At 44.3% G+C, this 15575-nt stretch overlaps 1 protein-coding gene across 1 annotated transcript in view; it reads left to right on the top strand.

Annotated features, from left to right (window-relative positions):
• COL4A6 (collagen type IV alpha 6 chain) overlaps window positions 1-13247 on the top strand; it is a 103629-nt gene extending 90382 nt beyond the window's left edge. Inside the window, exons 29-45 of the mRNA XM_009945244.2 lie at window positions 103-246; window positions 521-646; window positions 947-1128; window positions 1394-1457; window positions 1956-2030; window positions 2437-2544; window positions 3340-3447; window positions 3874-3945; window positions 5119-5244; window positions 6182-6298; window positions 7154-7315; window positions 8282-8380; window positions 8657-8803; window positions 10501-10617; window positions 11378-11569; window positions 11803-12089; window positions 12747-13247. Of these exons, the coding sequence (XP_009943546.2) occupies window positions 103-246; window positions 521-646; window positions 947-1128; window positions 1394-1457; window positions 1956-2030; window positions 2437-2544; window positions 3340-3447; window positions 3874-3945; window positions 5119-5244; window positions 6182-6298; window positions 7154-7315; window positions 8282-8380; window positions 8657-8803; window positions 10501-10617; window positions 11378-11569; window positions 11803-12089; window positions 12747-13007 (2387 nt within the window). The 3' untranslated portion in view covers window positions 13008-13247. The remainder of the gene's footprint in view (window positions 1-102; window positions 247-520; window positions 647-946; window positions 1129-1393; window positions 1458-1955; window positions 2031-2436; window positions 2545-3339; window positions 3448-3873; window positions 3946-5118; window positions 5245-6181; window positions 6299-7153; window positions 7316-8281; window positions 8381-8656; window positions 8804-10500; window positions 10618-11377; window positions 11570-11802; window positions 12090-12746) is intronic.
• Window positions 13248-15575: the final 2328 nt, after the last annotated feature.

Below are 15575 nucleotides of genomic sequence, written 5' to 3'. Positions count from 1 at the left end.
GGTTGGCCAGACCCATGCTTCCTCTGCCTCCCAGCTATGTGGGTATGCAGTGTACTGGAAGAGACTAATGTTCCCTTTCTATTTTTCAACTTTTCCATACAGGCGAGAAAGGCTCTTCTGGCCTGCTTGGTTTCCCTGGCATGCCAGGCCTGCCTGGTGTCCCTGGGGTGAATGGGTTTAAAGGAGCTCCTGGCACAGCTGGAGGGAAAGGGAGCCCTGGAGCTGTGGGCCTCCAAGGTCAAAAAGGTGAGAAACAGCTGAAAGGCTTTTGCTGGCTGTGCAGCAGAGGGACTTAGGAGGCGCTTCTGAGATGTCTGCGTATTTAACATTTCCTTCTAAATACTGTGTTCTGTTCTTCCTTGTGAAATACTTCGGTCTGGTTGCCAAAGATGCTGAGCACTTACTGATGAATTTGCATCAGGAGATGTAGAAGTTCTGTTTTTGTCTGCCAGCTTCTAGCGTTATACCCTTTCTATGTTAGATTATTTTGCAAGAAGATTTCCTGACTTTATTTCTTCAGGTGACAGAGGTGATGTAGGTCCACCTGGTCTTCCTGTTCTTGGGCCTCCAGAACAGGCACTGCAATTCAAAGGAGACAAAGGAGATCCTGGATTAGCTGGACTTGGAGGATTCCCTGGACCTAGAGGTATTTCACAACATTGTAGTTAGTTGCCAGTATCAGTTGTTCAGTAACTATGTTTATTCACAGTGGAGTACCAGTGCCTGCAGTATTCCTATTTTCTGTTCTGCCATTCACATTCTAGCAAGATATGCATGTGGCAATTCTGTGTTTTGAGAAAACAATTTTCCTCTGAAGCTCTGCTCTGCAGAGCTAATGCCTTCCCCTCCTTTTCTTTAAGGAGAGCTTCGGGTAACAGGTCAGTTGGCCCATATGAACTGAATGTCCATATCATGCAATTAAATTACACTCTATTGTATAACCCAGGCGATAAAGGGATCCCAGGAAGCCGTGGACAGCCTGGTCTCCCTGGTCCAATTGGGTCAGCAAGCAAAGAGAGAGGTCTTCATGGTGACCCAGGCTTCCCTGGTCCACCTGGACAGCCTGGGCTGCCAGGACAGAAGGGTACACACGGTATCATCGGATTTCCAGGAATGCCAGGAGAAAGGGTAAATACCTTCTTAAGTATCTTTATCTTCTCTAAGTGCTCTTAGGAGAATCCTCTGTTCTAATTGGTGCTTCTGTAGCAAAGCAGCAGAAGCTGGCAGGATTTTTCCTTACAGAACTTCCAGACTAGTTTTTTTGGCTCATACTGTTGACTGAGTCTTTGGATAGTATTTCTTCCTACAGCTTTGCGGTCTGTTGTCCCACAAGACCCAAATTTGGAACAGCAAGAATAAAAAGCAAAGGCTAATTTTGGTGGGTTCTTTTCAGGGTTCAGATGGTATCATAGGAACACCTGGATTCCCAGGACCTATTGGCATCCCTGGTCCAAAGGGTAAGAAATCTTCCATAGTCTACATGGTCTTTCAGTACACACAGTCCTAATATTCATGAATAATATGAATGAGTAATGTTCTAGAAGTGTCCGTTGCTCACCAATGACTGGCCCTGACATAGGTGTCTCCTTGTAAGGGGCTTCATTCAGATGAGATCAGTCTCAAGCTAAATGCTTAAATACTTTATGGTCCTTTGAAAGTTTGGCCACAGCATTGTGTGAAGCATGTTGGACAGTACGAGACGCACCCTTCTCTCTCATCTCCTTGTGTCAAAAGTATAAAGGGCAGGATGTTGTGGAGTTACCCATAAGTGTTTGTCTTACCATACACTTGCATGAGTGAATTTACATCCATTGCTATTTATAAGCATTTTCAAACTAAATTGTCTTTGTTTGCTCCATGGATTTGAGGTATAGGCAAGCATAAACAAGGCTATAGAGCAGCCCTGAATACTGCTCCCCACAGTCTGGCCTCCCCACCTTGTCTTTCTTTTCCAGGTGACCAGGGAGAGTCTGTTGGCGTTCCTGGCGTTGCTGGAGCAAAAGGAGAGCAAGGGGACCCAGGATTCCCAGGTAAAGTAGCCCTTGATTGCCCACTTCAAGAATGCAAAATTCTAGAGATTAAACAGGATAGCGTTGCCCAATTTGGGAATCTTTGTAATCTATAAACTTAAACACTTTAGTGCTCTCCTGGAAGTGAGATTTGAGGAGTCTGTAATCCAGGTGGGGCACAGATATGGATGATAATGAACATCTCTGACAACAGCCCAATTCTAATGCTTGGTCCCACTTCACTTCCTGAGGAGGAACTTGTGAACTTGCACTGGTATTTGGCATCCAGGGAGTCCAGTCCTGGGCCCAGACCATGGCTAAGCAGACACATGTGCTGCAGCCTCAGCCTAACGTGTTTCTCATTCTCTTCACACCTTCCTCTACTTTGACTTGTGCTCTAGCATTCTATCTGTTTTTATTCTTTCAGGAGAGAGAGGGAGAGAAGGACTCAAGGGTGAACCAGGCTACCCAGGAAACACTGGAGTGAATGGACTCAAAGGTGGCCCAGGAGATCTTGGCCAAGAAGGGCCAGCAGGTACTGGACAAAGTTCTGCAGTTCGTGGTGTGACTGTAGAACAACCTCAACCTGTTGTTTCCGTAGCCCTAGCTGGCCTGTCTCAGTTGAAGCTTAAGCAAGAAGGTTGACAAGAAGATGGGAATTTTCTTTGACGCTAATGTAAGGTGTCACCTTGTCCTGTAGTGACCGATCTTGTGAGTCAACCATGTGGTGAATCCTGCACAATGGAAACCTAAAGGAATTCCTTTCATAAATAGGGAAGGCCTCAGTTAGGTACAAGCAGTAGCAGCTTCTTTGCAGCTGCTTACGGGCAAGGCTGCTCTAAAATCTTCCATTGCAACACTGCTGTTTGTTCCCTCTTTAGAGCCAAACCTACCCAGAAGGATGGCTACAAGTGTCTTTGGGTAGTGGTGTAACTAGCAGGTAGATTCTCAAATTGTTTTCACGAGTAAAGATGGGAAAACAGTGAAAGTCATTATTGGAATATTTTATTTGAAAAACAAGTTAATTAGTTATTCAGCATGTGAACTGTTCCACTGTGTCTCTTGTTGGATGATGAACAATGTCATTGCTATGATTAAAACAACAGCAAAAAAGCTATCAGATAAATAGCTTGACAAGTGCTATGTCAAATAAATAGCTTGCTAGTGCTATGCTAGTAGTGGTAGTGAGGAGAGATTTGGATCTGGTTTTGCTTTATCTCAGTAGTAGATTCACCCATCTTAGGAGTTAAGTGCAGGAACAGAAGCTGTAAGGTAGAGCTGCATCCACCCTGGATGTGTAGTACAGGAACATTTTTCTGCTTGTTTTTAGGAATCCCTGGAAATGCTGGCCTGAGAGGAATCCCTGGGCCACCAGGACCTCCAGGGCAGACAGGATCTGTTGGACCCCCTGGAGCTCGTGGAACAGCAGGACCTAAAGGTATATCTGGAGCCTGCACATGGGGAGAGAAATTGGGTCAGAAAACCAGTGTTTTGGCCAAGTATATCACAGCAGGCAGGCAGCGCTCGTACATGTGGGCCAGCTGTGCGTGGGAAATCAGCTCATTCCTTGGCAATGCTAGTGCAGGCACCAGCTGCTAGAAATGAGCAGAGGAGTGATTGGAAAGGGAGAGGCCCTCTCTTGATTTGGATCACTGTTGAGCATTCACTGAGGGTAAAACTGGTGAGAGCAGTGGGAAGAGTTTCCATGAAAGGGGCCTGTGTGAAGGAAGACTTTACATACTGTGTTCCCTTGCATGTCAGGTTTCTCATACATGTTGTAGTCTCCATAAAACTTCTTATGCATTTCCACTTAACTAAGTTATTTGCTTATTTGCTTGCTTATGTGTTCCAAATGTCTCTTCAGGGTTCCATGGATTTCCAGGTTTAAACGGTCTGAATGGCTTGCCAGGCACAAAAGGCTCTCCTGGAACACCAGGTAAACGAAATGTGTAGTAGAAGTGTCATAGCTGGGGAAAGGCATACACTGGTTGGTCATGAAAGCAGTGTTCCCCACAAAATTCTCCTATTTCACCCAGTTCTGGATTTAATTATAACCTGAAGAAAAACCTCAGGATACTGAATGTGCATGAACAAATTCTTCTTTAATGCCGGTAAGAATAGGATGCAGCCTGTGGGGTGGAGAGGTTTTTCTGGTGATAGTTGTCCTTGAATTCCTGAAGGACTGTGTCACTGCTGGAGAGTCGATGGAAAGAAATCATAAAACTTTTCTATTCCTAAGGAATGTTTGATTTTAGCAGGGCAGCACTAAATGCTTGCTTTGAGTTGGGCTAAGCGATGGCATATTTCCTTACAGCTTTCCATAGCCCTCCTTTGTATGGAGCTCAAGAAAGGCATCAGTAAAATCAGAAGCTGATTTCTTTGATTAGATTCTGGATTCTGCTTTTGGGAAGCTTCTGCTGGATTTTTTCTTAATTTTAACCATATGAAATAGAATTTGGTTCTGTTTTGCAGACAGTGTTTTACTAAATGTAAAGAGGTGGAGAAAGACCTTTCCAAAGAGGAAAGTTAGTCTTTAGTTACAGTCATCTTGTAAAGCAGCACTTAAAATTTGTGGCAGGCATTTTATGTGTGAAAATGGACAAACAGTCTTGATGTGTGCAACTCAAATTATAGCTATGTTTTCTTTGTTTAGAACATTCTCTGTTGGAAGGTAGTGATTTACAGCATATAGGTCCTCCACAATTTTCCTGAGATCGCTGCTTAGTATTTCCTCTTACCAGAGTGAACATGCTGAACACGAGATTATTTAAAGACCAGAAGCCTGAGTCCATGTTGCATCCTCTTGAGAGATGCAGCATACAGTCTGGCAGGCAAATCCTGTTACAGGAGTGCTATGTTCACGTCCTTGTGCAAGAGCTTGTGGGAAGACAAAACCACTCATATGCTTCTCTCTCAGCATCTTGCAAATTGTTTAAATTCACTCTGCACAACCAGGGTAGCACGTGAGGCACCAAATCTCTTTCTGTTTCTGTGCTGAAAATGGCAGAGAGTAGTAAATGACTAATTTTTTTGTTACAGCTCAGTTTGTATAATAATTTAACGGCAATTTGAATAGGTTCTCTTATCTTTGTTAACCATGTTTAATTAGGTCTGAGTGAAGCTGGACTGAAAGGGCCTGCAGGCCTCCCAGGTCCAAAGGGTGAAGAAGGTTCTCCAGGCTTGGGCAGAGGAGCTCTAGGATTCCCTGGACCAAAAGGCGCATCAGGAGACATAGGTAAATATTGATGTTCTGGAAGCCCAGCAGGATCATAGAAACATACAATAGTTTGGGTTGGAAGGGACCTTTAAAGGTCATCTGGTAACACCCCTCTGCAGTGAGCAGAGACATCTTCAACCAGATCAGGTTGCTCAGGCCCCGTCCAATCTGGCCTTGAATGTTTCCAGGGATGGGGCAGCGACCACCTCTCTGGGCAACCTGTGCCAGTGCTTCACCACCCTCAAAATAAAAAATTTCTTCCTTATATCCAGTCTAAATCTATCTTTTAGTTTAAAACCATTGCCCTTTGTTCTATCGCAGCAGGCCCTGCTAAAAAGTTTGTCCCCATCTTCCCCCCTTTAAGTACTGAAAGGCTGCAATAAGGTCTGCCCAGAGCCTTCTCTTCTCCAGGTTGAACAGCCCCAGCTCGCCCAGCATTTCCTCACAGGAGAGGTGTTGTTCCGTCCCTCTGATTGTTTTTGTGGCCTCCTCTGGCCCTGCTCCAACAGCTTCAGGTCTGTCCTGTGCTGAGGGCTCCAGAGCTGGACACAGGACTCCCGGGAGGGGGTCTCAGCAGAGCGGGGCAGAGGGGCAGAATCCCCTCCCTCAACCTGCTGGCCACAAAGGATGTACTGCAGCTCACGTTAATGGGTTGCATGGTCAGCAGAATTACCAAAGAGAACTCCTGAAGCCACAGAGGTGGTTAGTAGTTCAACAGGTAAACGTTGTATCTGTGATGTGGCTATATATTTGGGAAACAGTTGGTTACACAGTTTTTATAGTGTCTATACCTCTCTTCTGAAGAGCAGAATACGTAATTTTTCCCCTCAGGTAGTGAGATGTCTCTTTGTTCTTTCTCAGTGTAAATACTACCCAGCCACTACTTCTGTCCAGGTCTGTGAAGGTCACTGAAGAGCTTTGGGTATGCTCTCTCACTTTGTATTTCTTGTTTTAGGTCCCCCTGGTCCTATGGGACTGCCTGGCTTGCCAGGAACACCTGGAGTTTCTCTTCCTTCTGATATACGTGGGAGACCTGGGGATGCTGGCCATCCAGGAACTGATGGGAGTTCAGGTATGAAGAGAGGCCTCTTAAGGAGAGTGGACTAGCTAAGGGGATTTCTTTATGGGCTTCCTTTGAAGAGCTCTGAGTGGAAATTACTTGGATGAGTACTCTCACTTTAATAACCTGGGTTCTAGATCCAGGACCAAGAATGAGTAGATCTGTTTCAAATTCCTGCTGTTGAATCTTGATTTGATTTAGCCTGTTACTAAAGCGCTCTAGTCCATATTCATTTCACCTGTTGTGGTACAGAAGACAGACTCAGGCCCTAAGGTAGATACTTAAGTCCAGAGTAATATGTCTAAATTTGGACACCAGCTCCATTTTGGACTATGGTTTCCACAGCTGTAATTGTAGGCTCTGTGTGAAGTTTAGAAGTATCCCATGTGAGCTGGGAGGCAGCAAAGCTTCGTTGCCACTTGGAGGTACATAAGAAGTACTTGCTGTAGGGTCGACAGCAAGTATGGTTTGAACGATTGGTCATGAAGGCATTGGTAGCCATTCAATACCTCACAGCCTTGTCGGAGAGGGTGAGACTCTAGGCCTTTCCCTGGCCAAGGATCTGAAGCCACTGCTCTCTTTCTCCTAGAGAATGTCTGAGCCACCAGGCTAGCTGTGAGGTGGGGCAAGGGCTATGCTCAGGCCCAGAATTTGAAGCAAAATGAACATGGTTAAAAGAATTTAAAAGTTTGAGACCTAAGTGGATATATGCAGGTGGGGTCTGGTTCTTTACCTTTGGGGGAAGAACGCTCCTGGAAACATAGACACCCAAACAATGACTGTCCCTTAGAAACATGCACTGGGGATAGCCCCAGCATTTGTTTTACCCCAGAAGCAGATTGTGCTAATTACCCCTGTTGCCTCTAGGTTTTCCAGGTCCTCCAGGACTACGAGGGCCCCCTGGCCCAGCTTCTGACCAAGGTGACACAGGCAGTCCAGGTTTCCCTGGTGTTCTTGGCTTGCGAGGCATTAAGGGTGACGTGGGATTCCCTGGTCCAATTGGACTCCCTGGAGCATCTGGATTCAAAGGTAATCTTGCCTCAAAAGGGTCTGAGTGTGGTTTGGCAGCTGTCACTTTGGCAGTATGAATGGCTATTGTGTGGTTAGTGTGACTGCTTTGAAACAAATCTTTGTTCAGGTGTAAGCACAGCTGCATTTGTGGTCTAAGTCTTTGCTTTTGGTCCATGCAGGTTTTACCTACTGACTCTAAAAGCAGCAAAGTGAGGGCTGCTCCAGGTGCTCTTCAGTGTATTTTTTTCCTCTTCGTTTTTTGTTTTCTGAATAGATGATGTCCACATGCAGTCGTGCTGTGCTTGTCAACTGCAGTTACCCACTTACATATCTATGTGTGGCTCTCTCCTGTCTAGGCAAGAACTGGAGATGCTGTTTCATCCCACCTATCATGTATGCTCAGAGGCATAATGTGGTGGATTTAGGTCTCCTCAAGAGGCTAAAAGGATTGTAGGAGTTAGGAAACCTTTTTCTGGGCAAATGCAGGGAGCAAGTTGCTCTCTGCTTGGTCTCTACCAAAGGACAGTGGAGGGCAGCTGCAAATGAGAACTCTAATAGCAAGGTTTCAGCGAAACTGCACAGCTCAAAAGCCAGGAAAGGATGGAGAACCATTGCCAGGTGAAGCACTGTATGCTGTCTTTGTAGGCTGTCAGCCCCATCCGTCTGTGCTGTTCATAGAGGTGGGTTCCAAACACAAAAGATGTGTACTCCCCAAACACTTTTCCTGGGTTACCCAAGGGAGGGGAAGAATACTTTCAATAAAGTGTAATTATGTAGCAGTGAAAATTCTTGTCTTGAGCCTCTGCAGCTATTCTGAACATCAAAATGGGCATAGAGTTCCCTAAGGATCGTGGTCCCCTCCATCTCAGAGCTGAAATGCCGTTGCCATTGCTGCCATCAGTGTGTTTCTCAGTGCCCCAGCTGTGGGTCAGAATCAGGATGCTATGCTTAGCCCCTGAGGTTTTTTGCTGTGTGTCTTTGCAGGTGTAAGAGGGGAGCCTGGCCTTATGGGGATGCCAGGTAAAGATGGGCTTCCAGGGGATCCTGGTTACCCTGGGCTGAAAGGTGAAATGGGCCATCGAGGTGAGTGCTGGAGGATTTGAAAAGCTGTACTTTATTGCACATGCTTTGGGCTGGGGAAAATTTCAGAGCTCCGTTAATGGGCTTATTTGGGGGACTCTTAGTTTCTCAGAGATTGAAATAAATTAGGAAGAGCTTGAGGTACCACTTTTTACAAAGTTACCCAGTGCTGATGTACTAAGGCGGTCTTAATTTAGCACACTTCTCCTTTGTGTCAGTATTATCATCAAAACTGAGTTTTTTGTGGGGTGCTTACAGTGTCATTTGCACTGTCTGCAGGTGTCCCTGGCCGACAAGGGGCTCCAGGTGTAACCCCACAGCCAGAAGAAATCACAGCCCCTGCAGGCTTACCTGGTCTGCCAGGAATCGATGGCGTCCCTGGCTTTGATGGAGATCCTGGATTCCAGGGCCCAGCTGGAAAACCAGGTAAAAAGTACACTCAGATCCCTGAAATGCTGGCCTTCTGGAAGAACATTATTTTCTCAAATGCTTTAGGAAGGTTTACAGGTTTTTCTAAGAGATGAAATCATTCCAGAAAAATGCATACAAATATCATGTTTTATTATTATGAGAATGTATTTGATAAATTATGTTCATGCATTTGTATAGTATTTTTTAATTAGGTTTGCAGAATTAGGTGCAGCAGCCTGTGATGTAGCTGATACGATACCAGCTTCGGTACTAGCAGGTGGAGTGGTCGTGAAAATGATTCACCACGGAGAATTATATGAATTGTCAACGAACTACTGTAACTGGAGAAGTGCTGGCAACTTCAGCCTGCACCACTGTGATTGATGTTGTTTGACAAAGCGACTTTAGTGGGTCCTGCACCAGCTGAATCTCCTAGGCCCAGCAAGTTCCCATATTTCCTTTCTTAGCACTGCCATTTAGGCAACTTTAAAATGTTAGTATTCTCTTTTATTCATGAAAACTTTTAGAGCAGGAACATCACTTGGCACAGTCCTTCCCCCTAGGCGCCATCCTGAGCCCCATCACAGTGGACAGAGCTGTGTTCATTGCTGGCTTCCTGTTGTCAGTTCCTGAAGTGAATAAACGTGCAGGGAGTAAAAGCTGAGAGAACTATTAGTAATACAGGTCAGGCAATCAGGTAACAGACACAGCAGAGCAGTGAAAGAGGGAAGTTCATTGGGAAATTACCCATATTTATACTATTTCTAATGCTTAATCTTTACAGAAGTTGTGCAAACATCACTCATCTGTTTCCCAGTCACGTTTCTTTATACTAATACTAACCTTCCACATTACATGTGAGGCATCTAGCTCTGTGCCACTGCATAACGCCTTCTGTCTCTCTATACTATTTTGTTATACTTGAGCTTGTACCATCCTGAACACTTATTTTATTGTTGGGTTATCCGATCCATGCCAGACCTTTCTGATTTGGGATCAGGACAGTCCTGAATGGATTGTAAGGGTCCGTGAGCAGGCACTTCCTCTCACATCCCACTAAATTCTAAGCCTTTACATTTTGAGCACCCTTCACTGTCTTGAGACTTTTTAAAGATTTGTCAGTCAGATGCTCATCATTGAATATCGGGGGGGGGGAAGGGAAAGGTGAATTTGGTTAAGGTCAGTGGCTCTAATTTTACATAATACTTAGGCTGAACATCAAGGCCAATTTTCTGGTTTGTGAAAAGGGTGAAATCAAGCAAAAGAAGTGACTTCAAGTCTTAAGCAAAATTTCAGCCAAGTAGCTCAACTTTCTTCAGCTTACAACATCTGGGCCATTATACCAGAGGATTCTTGTTCTCCCGGTGGCAGGAATCTTGCAAGGCACAGATGAGAAGAGTTCACAGACTTCTACAGGCACCAAATTTAAACCTGAGTCTTAGGTCCGATGTGGCTTCAGACTAAAATGAGTAGCTTATCTCAGATCTCGGTGCTGCATTTTCAGCCTTGTCTAACGTTCAGCTGACCTCGTGATCCTTCAACAGGCACTCAGATCATGTGGAATCCCTGTATGGAGTTAGTTGTTTGAAGCTGTTGAAGAGTGAGCTCTCAGCATGGCTGCTGACAACGTATTTCTCTTCTGGAATACGGTTGCAGGAGTGAAGGCATTAGTATGAGGAAATAATGATAGTAATAATTGTTTTTAATTTCAGGTGCAAAAGGTCTGCCAGGAAGATCTGGTTTGAAAGGACGTGATGGTTTACCTGGATCACCTGGCATAGCTGGGGATCCAGGACTTTCGGGTGCCCCAGGACCACAGGGATTTGAAGGTAATTTTATGATTTGAGGAGCACAGATCAGAAAGAAGCAATCAGTAGAATTCTGTTTGCCTACAGGTTCTGCAGAGACCCTCCCCAACACCCAGTTACCTTAGGAAGACCAGGGGATGTACACGATCTTGTGTCTTGTATCTGCAATGAAGTAAATTTAATTTTCAGTGAGGAAGATTATGTCACGTGTCATTGTTGTCTGTCACTGCTGGTGTTTCCCTAGGTGCAATTTTGACCATCTTTTGGTTTTAATGTTTTGTGGATGTGGGAGTCATCCTGAAGATCTAAAAGAGCAAAATGGTATTCACAGTGAACACAGCTGTAAGGGTTGGATAGTAGTGGAAAGGCACAGTGAGACAGAGAAGGTTTGGATTCTGCCAAAGATTTGTTGTACAACTTTTGGCCTTTCTGTGTCAAAGGAACATGATCATGAAGAGCACTATAGCAAAAATGAATTTATTAGGTTTTGATTGGTGTTTTGAGATCCTCAGAATTATTGTACTGTGAGATATGTGCTAACGCATTGGCACCAGAGTTGTTGGGCAAAGAAAGAAAATTAAATCTGGTAGGAAGTGGGTGGGTGCTACTGTGAAATGTGTGCGTTTGGAACTGATAAGTCTCGTTAGTCATATAACAACCATCAAAACATGGGCTCCTCATTGTACAAGACTGACATAAACACAACGACAGCAATGCCAAAACTGGGTATGGATGGTCTGCATGGTGTATTAGTGATAGTGACTCCTTTTCTGTCTTCCAGGTGTTGCTGGAAAGCCGGGCTCACTTGGTTTGCCGGGAATGCCTGGCCGGAGCATGGGCGTTGGATACACTTTAGTGAAGCACAGTCAGTCAGACCAAATCCCACCTTGTCCCATAGGAATGAATAAGCTCTGGGATGGCTACAGCTTATTGTACGTGGAGGGGCAGGAGAAGTCACACAACCAGGATCTTGGTGAGCTGACAGGATTCTCTCAGGCATGAAAAATGTAGGCCAAAATCTCGTTTTGAATGAACAATCTTCATTGGTACCACAGGTGATTGTAGTAGCGGTGGTGGAAGTCTGTTTGGGCAGAATCCCTGCTGGGAGCAGCGTTGCTTGTGCCACCCTCCACCACTCACGTCTGGTGTGCATGAGCTGGAGCCTTAGGCAGATGCTTGCTATGACCACTTCTCCAATTTTTCCAGGTTTTGCTGGCTCGTGTTTGCCTCGCTTCAGCACCATGCCTTTTATTTACTGCAACATCAATGAGGTGTGCTACTACGCCAGCCGAAATGACAAGTCCTACTGGCTCTCCACCACTGCTCCTATCCCCATGATGCCGGTGGACAGCGTCCAGATCCCACAGTACATCAGCCGGTGCTCAGTGTGCGAAGCACCTTCCCAGGCTGTGGCTGTGCACAGCCAGGACATCACCATCCCACAGTGTCCCCTGGGTTGGCGCAGCCTATGGATAGGATACTCCTTCCTTATGGTAAGGATGGTATTGCTAAAGCAAAGTCAGCTTTGAACATTTCTAGACCTCCTCTTTGATGAGGTGACCGAGACTGTGTTCTATGAGTTGCTTACAGGAAACTAGAGCCCGGTAGCTTCTTGGCCTTGCGTATTTACTCTTGACCAGCTGGCCTGCTGTAGGCTTTCTGAGTTTGTTCCCGATTAGCCGGCTGCCTCGCCTGTACTGCTCAAGTTTGGTGGTAACATCAATGCAGTAGTTCTGTATTGCTATAGATATTCTTTGTTCTTCAAACCTTTAAATGTGGAAAGAAATGCTAATTATGGTACAGCATTGTCTTAATCCCCTCTCTCAGTGGAAAAAGTAGAGCATTTTCCATTGCACTCTCCTAGAAGCTCTTTAGTGTAAGATAGTTAGAAAAGTATGAAATTGGCATTCCACATTTTCCAAGCTTGCAAGCGAACAGCTGGATTTCTATTATACCAGGCCTGTATGTTCAGCCTGAGTACGTTCACTTGCTTCTTCACCTCTAGCCCTGACTCAAAAGACAGATAGACGTAGCCGAGGTATAATTTTGGTTGCCTGTTTTACTCCTTTTCACAATGGAACTGGAGGACTCCCCTGTTAACATCCCGTTCTGTTCCCTTAAACTCCTTTAAATCGACGTCTTTATTTCAGCATACTGCGGCTGGTGCGGAAGGCGGAGGTCAGTCGCTTGTCTCACCTGGTTCTTGCCTGGAGGATTTCCGTGCTACTCCGTTCATTGAATGCAACGGTGCCAGGGGAACATGCCATTACTTTGCAAACAAATACAGCTTCTGGCTGACGACCGTTGAACAGTCGCAGCAGTTTGTCAGTGCTCCTCCCTCAGAAACGCTGAAAGCAGGACAGCTTCGAACACGGGTCAGCCGTTGCCAAGTGTGCATGAAGAACTTGTAGTAACAAAAATGCAGCAACATTAACAGTCTTTGTTACCTAAGACAAGACATCGCTGATGTGAAGAAGGATAAATTCATAAACCTGTGTTGCGTGTGGTTGATGAGTGAATCAAGACAGCCAGAATTCTACAAAAATCAAGTGTCAAGTCCAGGATTTTGACTGCACACAGAGGAGAAAAAGAACAGTGCTCTTAAACGCCTTTTTTTTTTCACAGAACATGGTGCTATGCTTTTACTTCAGTGGGGGTTTTTTTTCCCCTCATTTATGGCTACCTCTGAGAGTCGCTGCGAGTTCCTTATTGCGACCAAAAAGTAACCAATGTCTCACATTACACCACTCCTCTGTCCTAGGCACATGCCAGTCTTCAAGAGAGATTTCCAAAAGTTATGCTTTATTAGTGCCTTTGCAAACAGTATTTGGTCTAGTGTAAGGGAAAGAAGACTCATTCCCCTACAAAATACAGAGCTAACTAAAATTTGTCAGTGTATTGTAGGGGACTTAGAAACATTAACGGCTGATGACTGACTTCTTTAGGAAGACCCAAAGATTAATTTGGTTTGCTTTGCTTATTAACCAGATGGGATGTTCTTTGCTCCAGGGACAGGTAGTCAGTTCTAATCCAGGCCCTCATCCACGGTTGACGCTAAAGAGCTACCCCAGTGAAAAATGCAGTTTTTGATGTGAAGATGAATCCAAAACACCTCTAGCATTTTTCACAGCTTTCTATTGAAATATATCCCAGGTAAAATGTCTGCTTCAAGGTCTGTGCTTATCTTCTTGCAGTCAAATGATGCATAGCCACCAGAAACATTTCACTGCTTGAGGTAGCCCTGGCACACTCGTTTGGTAATTACTCCAGCTGTGTGTATTTGGAAAGCAGAGGCTTTACTAGGCAGCATGCAAGCTTATGCAGACACAGAAGTAAGCAGTTATGGGATGTACATTTTTTACTTCTTACAGGCACGATGTGTTGTATATTTCTTCCTCTGGGCTTTAGTTCCGTTAGTTTAAAAAATTGTATTTCTAGTGTATGCATGGTTAACCAGTCACACTTTCCTGCAGGGCATAATTAAAGAGAAGTACCACTAATTGTATTATTATCCTTGTATATTTGGAGGGAAAGCCATGAAACAGGTATGCCAATATACATATGACGACTTCGTTTTGTTGGGCTGAAGTTACTATTATCAGCTTCTCTAGAGTAAAGCATATGAAATCCTCATATATTAACATTCCAGGATATTTGAAAGAAGTGTCTTGCGAATACACTGTCACCTTGGCTTAGAAATCTTTAAGACAAAATTGTTCAGAAAATTATCATTAATGCAAGACTGAGACATTATTTTAAAGTATTATTTTTTTACTAGGTTCTGGGGCTCTGGTTCTATCCAGCAAAGTACTTAAGAACATACTTACTTATAAGCAGATAATATTTTACATGCATTATATAGTATTATCTTCCTAGACCAGGGTCAGAGAGCTCTGCATGTTCTACAGTTGAACCACACTGGAGACGAGCAAGAAATTTGTGAGGAACAATTTAGTCTTTCATGTAACTTATTCCTAATCGTGAAGGCACTGCAACTGCTTTGGATGTATTTTGCAAATATCTTTAAGGTATTTGAACGCTCCTGAGCAGCAGTTCTTTTATGCAGAATATTCAGCCTATTTCTCAGCTGTCCCAGCACAGACAGATCACATTGTATTTACATCTTGGGTTATGCAAATACAACTTTACCACACTGAGGGTGCAGAGTGAAGCTCATGACTTTCTGAAAATTTGTGCAAGTAACTTGCGAACTACGATGACTTTTTCAGCCACTGGGCTCCCAAAGTGTCACCAGGTATTGTGTCTACAGGGACTTGGGTTTATTTTTTGAATGTGGACACATGAAAATAGAATTATTTTTTTTCCAGGATCAGAGCCTTATGCATTTTAAGCACCACCATCCTTAGAGAACTGCTTCTATTGCAGTAACCTGGCCCTGCTGCTATCACTGTCCAAACTGCCATTGTGTTCCATGAACCCAGCCCTCTCCCCACTCTTTACACCCAAGGCCCTCTCTGCTGGGAATTCCAATCTCCAGCCATTCTGCCATCAGCCCCGGTAAAAAAATCATAAATCTGTTTACCCCCCCACCAAGAACAGTTTGTCAAGAGCTCTGCAAGGCCAACACCTCCTCGCTGAAGAATGTTTACAGAACAGCTAAGAGCTATGTGGGGAATAAGTACGCTGTACGCCACTGATTGATTTTTTTTTTTTTAATCATTATTATTTAACTTGGGTGCTTCCTGCCACTGATTGAATTTTTTTTAATCATTATTATTTAACTTGGGTGCTTCCTTCCTTTTTTTTTTTTTAGCAGTTACTGCTTGAGACTGAGCATTTCAGAGCAAGGGGTTCTTTTTTGTCTATGGGGAGGAGAGGACTATGGTTGCAGTTACACAAACAGTAAGTTCATGTATTACTTAAGAAGTAATGCTTTGTTTTAAAAAAACATGCAGCGGGTAAGAAAATGATATTTTTTTTCTAAGTATGTAGTTTCCAAACTGTGGTTAATAAACATT

Source organism: Opisthocomus hoazin, chromosome 14 (genome assembly GCF_030867145.1).
Source record: "Opisthocomus hoazin isolate bOpiHoa1 chromosome 14, bOpiHoa1.hap1, whole genome shotgun sequence".
Taxonomy (NCBI): domain Eukaryota; kingdom Metazoa; phylum Chordata; class Aves; order Opisthocomiformes; family Opisthocomidae; genus Opisthocomus; species Opisthocomus hoazin.
The sequence above is the reverse complement of the archived record's forward strand: the minus strand, read 5'-3'. Positions and strand labels throughout refer to the sequence as shown.